The sequence below is a fragment of the Sciurus carolinensis genome, chromosome 3 (genome assembly GCF_902686445.1).
Source record: "Sciurus carolinensis chromosome 3, mSciCar1.2, whole genome shotgun sequence".
Classification (NCBI taxonomy): Eukaryota; Metazoa; Chordata; class Mammalia; order Rodentia; family Sciuridae; genus Sciurus; species Sciurus carolinensis.
In genome coordinates, this window is record NC_062215.1 from 164,080,041 (window position 1) to 164,087,313 (window position 7,273).

General features: G+C 62.8%; 1 protein-coding gene across 4 annotated transcripts; it reads left to right on the forward strand.

Moving 5' to 3' along the window:
• The first annotated feature begins 205 nt into the window (after window positions 1-205).
• On the forward strand, window positions 206-5,695 carry Ctdsp1 (CTD small phosphatase 1). 4 transcript variants are annotated; one of them, XM_047547077.1, is made up of 7 exons: window positions 206-794; window positions 2,165-2,313; window positions 2,633-2,803; window positions 2,929-2,985; window positions 3,515-3,607; window positions 3,706-3,891; window positions 4,047-5,695. In XM_047547077.1, the coding sequence occupies exons 1-7, from the start codon at window positions 728-730 to the stop codon at window positions 4,173-4,175; spliced, it is 852 nt and encodes a 283-aa protein (XP_047403033.1). In that variant the 5' UTR covers window positions 206-727; the 3' UTR covers window positions 4,176-5,695. The 4 variants fall into 4 exon arrangements, with proteins under 4 accessions (XP_047403033.1, XP_047403034.1, XP_047403035.1 ...); XM_047547078.1 differs by having other exon boundaries at window positions 216-794; window positions 2,699-2,803; XM_047547079.1 differs by having other exon boundaries at window positions 235-794; window positions 2,702-2,803; window positions 4,047-5,694.
• The last annotated feature ends 1,578 nt before the right edge of the window (window positions 5,696-7,273 follow it).

The window sequence follows — 7,273 nt, forward strand, 5'->3', positions numbered from 1 at the left end:
CATAATTTTGTGGATTTGTACAGCTGCTCGGGGTTAGCAAAGAGACTTCGCTCGTTCACCGCGTCCCTGGGAGGTGGTTCCTGCGAACATTAGACAGAAAAGAAGAACCATTTAACAGATAAGTTAGCGTTATCCCATTTTCCAGATGAGCAAACGGAGAAGCTGCAAGTCCCGGGTCCTCGGAAGAGCAGAGGTGGAACCGCGCCGCCCTCGGGCTCTCGAAGAGGGTGGGGCGGGCCTTGGCCCCGGGCGCCCGGGGACCTGGCACCGTGGGCAGGGTACTGGTTTTGCCACGCAGCCGCAGAGGCTCTGTCCCGCCGACCGGCGGCAGGAAGGGAGGGGACGCCCCCCGGATCGCGGCAGGAACCCGGCCCGGCCCGCCTCCCAGCCGACTGAGCCGTGCGGGCCCCCAGAAGTGATGAAAGCCGCGGCCGAGTCCAGGTCACGCCGAAGCCGTTGCCCTTTTAAGGGGGAGCCTTGAAACAGCGCCCGGGTTCCATGTTTGCATCCGCCTCGCGGGGAGGAAACTCCATGTTGTAACAAAGTTTCCTCCGCGCCCCCTCCCTCCCCCTCCCCCTTAGAACCTGGCTCCCCTCCCCTCCAAAGCTCGCGGGGATCCCTCCCTCCTACCCCTCCCCTCCCCCCCGCGCCCCGATTCCGGCCTGAGCCGGGGGGGAGGCCGGGCGCCCGGGCCAGAGTCCGGCCGGAGCGGAGCGCGCCCGGCCCCATGGACAGCTCGGCCGTCATTACTCAGATCAGCAAGGAGGAGGCGCGGGGCCCGCTGCGGGGCAAAGGTACTGGGGCGGCGGGGAGGGAGCCGCAGCCCGCGCGCCGCGGGAGGGGAGGAGGAAGGGGCCGGGATCTTTCCCAAGGCTGCATCCGCTGCCACCGCCCCGGGCGCCCGCCTCGGCCGGGCCAGAGCTCCCAGCCCGAGAGGGAGCCCGGAGAGTTCGAACTCCTGGAGTCGCAGAGACGCGGGGCGGGATCTGGCGCCTCTAGGGCGCTCCAGTCTGTTCGAGGTGGGGAAACTGAGGCAGGGGTAGAGAGACGGGGCTCCTGCAGGGGCTTCCGGGCTGGCGGTTCCCGGGCGTCCGCCCCCTCCCCCAAACCGATTGGCGCCAATGGGGCTGGGAGGTGGGGGGGCGCGGAGGCCGCCTTCAGGCCACCCGCTGAGACTCCGCCCCCTCTGGGCTGTGGTCTGGTAGGGTTTTGGGAAGGGGCACCGAGGTGACAGCGGGCTGGGGAAGCTTGGAGGGATCTCCCGCCAACACTCAGCCACGTTCCCACAAACTTCCGCGTCGTGCACGGAGGCGCCGAGCCCCTCAGAGGCACAGAAAGGGGCCACTTCTTCCAAGAAGAAGGCGCCCGCAGGCAGAGCCTTGTGTCCGGCCAGGCACGCGGCACCTGGGCTGTAGGCCCTTGGGCACCGGGCCTGTGCACACACGCACCGACCGGGAAAGCCGCGCCGCCCCGCCAAGGCTGCGCCCGGGGGGCTGGCCAGGGTGGGAGACCCTCTTCCTCTTCCTTGTGCAGACGTCAGGGACTGGGAGTCCTCCCAGATCTGCCCACCTCCCGCCTGGGCCTAGCTTGGCCTGTGGCCGGGGTCAGAAGCCGAGGGGCGGTGGAGGGTGGGTCTGTCAATCAACCAGCCGCTACCCGGCTGCAGGTCCCAGGTCTGGGCGGGGCGGGAGCCGAGGAGGCGGGATTGACAGATGGTTTCGGGACGCTGGCCCGGGCCTTGGGACTGCATCCCCTGCCCCTGGGCCCAGCCTCAGTGAGGACTTTGGACCCATGGAGTGGCCTGGACAGAGGGAGAGTGGGAGTGGACGACGGGGCCCCAGGCCCTGGCCCTCCTAAGCAGGGGATGCTCAGGTAAGGCCCGGTCAGGTGATGGAGGTTTTGAGAAAAAGAAAATACCCGGTTCCCCTGCTTTAGACCTCCCGCCCCCTAACCTGGGAGACTGTGGCCATCTCCTCATGGGGAGCTTCAGAGGATTTGGAGCAAACGCTGGCAGAGTACTTCAGAGGGCCAGAGCACAAGGGTGTCTCCCTTGATGAAGGGGGTGTGGCCAGCCCTCCCAAATCAGGGGTTCGCACCTGGACGCGTACACTGGCTTTTACTACCCAGTGTGCCCGCGTCCCCAACCTGTGTCTCCCCGCTTCAGGTGACCAGAAGTCAGCGGCTTCCCAGAAGCCCCGGGGCCGGGGCATCCTCCACTCACTCTTCTGCTGTGTCTGCCGGGATGATGGGGAGGCCCTGCCGGCGCACAGCGGGGCGCCCCTGCTGGTGGAGGAGAACGGCGCCATCCCCAAGGTGCGGGGGCGGGGACGACTGCAGGGGCACCTGGACTAGCTGGAAGGGGACTTAGGGGAAGGAGCTCCTGGTGGGGACACACCTGCAGCCACTGAAAGTTTCAGAGAAGCGGGGCCTGGACACCAAGCCCTATGCGCTCCCCACTGGGCCCCTCCCAGCCTGCTCTGTGGACTGCCCACCATCAGAACTCCGAAGGTCCCCTCAAAGATGGCAGCTTTGCCAAGTGGTACCTAGAGAACCAGGTGGGCATTCCTCCCTGGAGCTGTCAGGGCCGATGTTGGGAAGTGGGTGGGATGTCCCACTGTCTGCTATTTCTCAGGTAGAGGGCCAAGGTAGGGAAGGCTGTGTAGGAGGTGCCCCCACCCAGCCCGGCCCCTCCCACCAGCAGACCCCAGTTCAGTACCTGCTGCCTGAGGCCAAGGCCCAGGACTCGGACAAGATCTGCGTGGTCATCGACCTGGACGAGACCCTGGTGCACAGCTCCTTCAAGGTGGGCCCTGCCCAGCAGCCCTCAGCCCCAGCCTCTGAGGGATCCTGCCCCGGCCTGGGAGGGAGGTCTCTGCGGCCTGCGGCCTGGGGCTCTTGCCCCGGCTCCAGCAGCTCTTCTCCCCACAGCCAGTGAACAACGCGGACTTCATCATCCCAGTGGAGATTGATGGGGTGGTCCACCAGGTGAGGGGCAGGGGGAGGAGGTGGTGGGCTTGGCCTCTGCCCTCCAGACCCTAAGCTCTGCCCACTGAACTGGAGAGAGCCCCGCATGGGACTTTGATAGATGTGGACTGTCTGAGGCCTCCTGAGAGGGGTTCCTGTCTCAGTCCTATATATATGTGCGCCCTCACCCCCCCTGCCCGGGACCCAGTTCAAGTAATTCAGGATAGGTTGTGTGCTGTCCAGCCTGTTCTCCATTACTTGGCTCGGGGGCCGGTGCGCTGCAGCCTTGGGGTGAGGGGGCTGCCCCTAGGCCCTGCATTTGGGGGAAGGAACTAAGAATTAATGACTCCCCACAAGGCAGGACCTGCAGCTGGTGGGAGCCGGAGCGCCTTTGGACCCTCCTCGGGGAGGGTGGGAGGTGGGAGTGGCTGGCGGGGAACCCACAGGCCCTGGGACCAGGCCTCCTGGGCTCCGCCTCCTCCACAGTTCCCCGGCAGGCAGCCCGGGACTCCCGCCTCGGGCCAGCAGCCCTCACAGACCCACCCCCTAGGTCTACGTGCTGAAGCGGCCCCACGTGGACGAGTTCCTGCAGCGAATGGGCGAGCTCTTCGAGTGCGTGCTGTTCACTGCCAGCCTTGCCAAGGTGAGCCCCCGGACCTGGGGCCGCAGCCCTCCCTCACCTCCTCGGCTGGCCGCGTGTGCCCCTCCTGGCCCCAGGATGACCCACCTCCCGCTTCCCAGTACGCAGACCCAGTAGCTGACCTACTGGACAAGTGGGGGGCCTTCCGGGCGCGGCTCTTCCGAGAGTCGTGCGTCTTCCACCGGGGGAACTACGTGAAGGACCTGAGCCGGCTGGGCCGCGACCTGCGGCGGGTGCTCATCCTGGACAACTCGCCCGCCTCCTACGTCTTCCACCCAGACAATGCCGTGAGTACAGGTGGGACCCAGACGGGGCTGCGACCCACGGGCAGGAGCTGTGGCTGTCTTGGCCTCCCAGATTCCAGGGCTGGTGGGAGGGGGATGCCTCCCATTCCTGTTTCCTGCACCTGGTGTTACCTGTGCCCTTCTTTCCATGTCCCCAGGTACCAGTGGCCTCCTGGTTTGACAACATGAGTGACACCGAACTCCACGACCTCCTCCCCTTCTTTGAGCAACTCAGCCGTGTGGATGATGTGTACTCAGTGCTCAGGCAGCCGCGGCCAGGGAGCTAGTGAGGTGCCCTGGGGCCAGGACCTGCCCCTTCCTCCCGCAGAGACTGTGGGCAACTGCCCAGAGCTCTTTGTTAAGAAACCACAAGCTGCGCCTTCTTCGTGGCCCTGGGGAAGCCGGTGTCTTCCCCAGCAGCCCTGCCAGGCTGTACCGAGGACTGTAAGCCCCTGGTTCCCTGGGTCAGTGCCTTCGAACCGCCTCCCCACTCTTCAGGGGGCCTGGGGGCCCCGCCTGCTGCTCCCCCTGTCTGCCTCCTCTCTCCATGCTGCCATGTTTCTCTGCTGCCAAATTGGGCCCCTTAACCCCAGTTCTGCTTTTGGGGTGGGGCCGGGTTTCTGTCATCCCATACCTTGGAGCCCTAGCCTGGGAGCAGTGGACACCAAGTGCCTTCATAGAGCCCTCGCTTCCCCACCCAGCTTCCCCAGGGGCATGGCGGCCACCATCAGCTCCTGCCATCAGCTCCTGCCTGGACTGGCCTGCAGGTTGCTGTGGTCTAGGCTGGTCCAGGGGGAACCAGTCTCTTCCCACCCCCACTCCTCCCTTGGAGAAGCCCCAGCAGTTTCTGTCTAGGCAGGGGAGGGCCCGGAGGGAAGAAGCTCTTACCCTGGGGAAGAGAGCCAGGGTCCTTCCTTCAGGACCCCACAGTCAGCTTCTCCAAGGCTCATGGCTGCTCCTGTGTCACCCAGGCTATGACCCCTTCTGCCTTAAATACCCCAAGGCTCTGGAGCTTGGCTCCCCTTTCTGAGTATCGGGACATAGGCAGGACCCCCTTGTGGTGCCATATAAATATGTATATGTGTATATAGATTTTTAAGGGACAGAGAGAGGGAAGGGTGGGCATAGAGACACCCTCCCTCGCCCCTTTCTTGGGCCCAGAAACTGGGGGGAGGGAGGGAAAGGATTTTTACATTTTTTAAACTGCTATTTTCTGAATGGAACAAGCTGGGCCAAGGGGCCTGGGCCCTGTTCCCTGTCCTCACAGCCCTTTTGATCCGTTCTTTCAAAATACACTTATTGAGCACCTTGAGTGCCCAGTGCCCACCAGCTAAGTGGGGGGTCTCCACCCCCTAATCGGTGCCTTCTCCACCCACCCCAGACTTCACCAGTGCCTTTGGGGTATCTGCAGGAGGTGGAACCTTCTTGTGAGGTTTGGGGGGTCTCCAGGAAGCTAGGCCAAGCTGTCCCTGTCCCCTGTGCCAACCCACCCACTGCAACCTCCTCCCTTGCCCCCTGCTGGCTGGGGGCAGCTCCCAGAAGGTCAGCCTTCCAACTCTGATTTGTTTCTGAAACTCTTCCCCACACTTGCTGAGTCAGGAGGTCAAGGCCTTGGGCTCTCCCTGGTGTCTAATGGTTAAGTGGACCCACAAACCAGTGCCAAGGGAGTTGGTGGGGGGAGGGAGGATATGGTTGACCTGAATCGGGTGATCTTCCCATTTAAGTGCCTTCTTGGTGACCCAGAGCCTCACAGTGTGACAAGAACTAAAGAGAAAGTCAGACCCCCCTATCCTGCTTCTGTGGTTTCTTTGGGGGAGTGCGAAGTGGGGGTGAGTGATCAGATAATAGTCACACTGAGACTGCAGTGTGACCCTGCCTTAGCAAACCGCTAGAAGTGGTATGGAAGGAGGAAGGGGTTTGGGGGTCCCCCAGGCTTCCAGGATAGATGGGGCTTTGTGTTGGATCTACCTCGAAGCTAGGCTACGGAATCATTCTGCGAAACCCGGCCTCGGTGGCTAGGTCTGCAAAATGGAGACAGGTCCTTTTTGCAGACTTTAAGTTCCTAGACACTAACGACTAGACTCTTAGCTACACAGCAAAACTAAACCGCTCCTGCAGGGGCCGCCTGTGGAATGCGCGCGGGGCGGGGCGGGGCGGGGCCTGCCGCGGGGGCGGGGCCCGAGGCGGGGTCTGCGGAGCAGCCACTCGTGAACCAGGCTGACGTGGGCTGGCCTGCGAGGTCGCTGGCCTTCAGCCGCTGTGCGGGCTGCGCAGGGGATCCGCAGTCTCCGGCCTCTGGCGAGTGGAAAAGACTGGGTGTGGCCGGCGCCAGAGCTCCCGCTGGCCGCCCTTTTCCCGAGCCACCGCCCTTGGGGCCAGGGCACTTCCTTCGCGTAGCCTGGATGACCGCGGCACAGGCAGGAAGTGCCCTCGGCCGCCTCCCGCGGTGGCCGCTAGAGGCCTCTATGTCCTGATGGACGTCCGGGTTCCCTGGAACCTGGCCCTCCCGGGCTTGCCCCACCTGCTGGCACATACCCTGCCCCTCCTGCAACCCGTGTCAGTAAAGATGGGGACCCGCCTCATTCACCGCCCCCCCTCAAGAACACTGGGGAGGAAAGGGAGTTGCCTCTCCCAAAAGTTGCTGCCCTTCCTCCCAGCCACACCTCCCCAGTCCCGCCTCTTCCTTGTCCCCAGGTAAGGTGATCCAATCTCCAAGCCTGCCTCCGTGTGCTGCAGATGTTGATCTCCCTCTAAACCCATGTGCGGGGCATCTGTTACTTTTAACTCAATAGAAAGGAGCCGGGAAGCACCTACCTGGGAAGAGAAGCTTGAAGTCCCCTAGCGTCAGCTCTCATCTGGGCTGGACCAAGAGAGCCCTTGGCAAGATGAATACCCGGGCCCAGGCCTCAGCAATCCTTAGACTGCTTTTTCCTGCTCTTTATGCAAATGCTGGTCACCCCAGATTTGCATTTCAGAGGTGAGAAGAACAGCACTCAGCTCTAGTGAGACCACAACCAGCCTTCCACACCCCCACCTACATACCCTACGCCCATGCAGAGTTCAACTCAACCACACGTGTGAGTGCTTCCCTGTGCCAGGCACGGTGCCAGGAGCAGGCCGGCCCTGCTGCTGCTCTCAAGGAACTCACACGCCAGTGCAATAAACGGAGGGTGGAGGAACTCCTCTATATAGATATGGAGATATAATCTTTTAAGTATGAGAGCTATTTCTCTAGGATGAGTTATTGACCCTATTTCTGGAATGTCCTTAAATTTGTTTTGTTGCAGCAATTTATCCAGAGCCCTCCAAGTGTCCTCTGAACTGAAAACCCTGGGTGGGGCAGGGCGCAGTGTCATACCTGAAATCCCAATAACCGGGTAGGCTG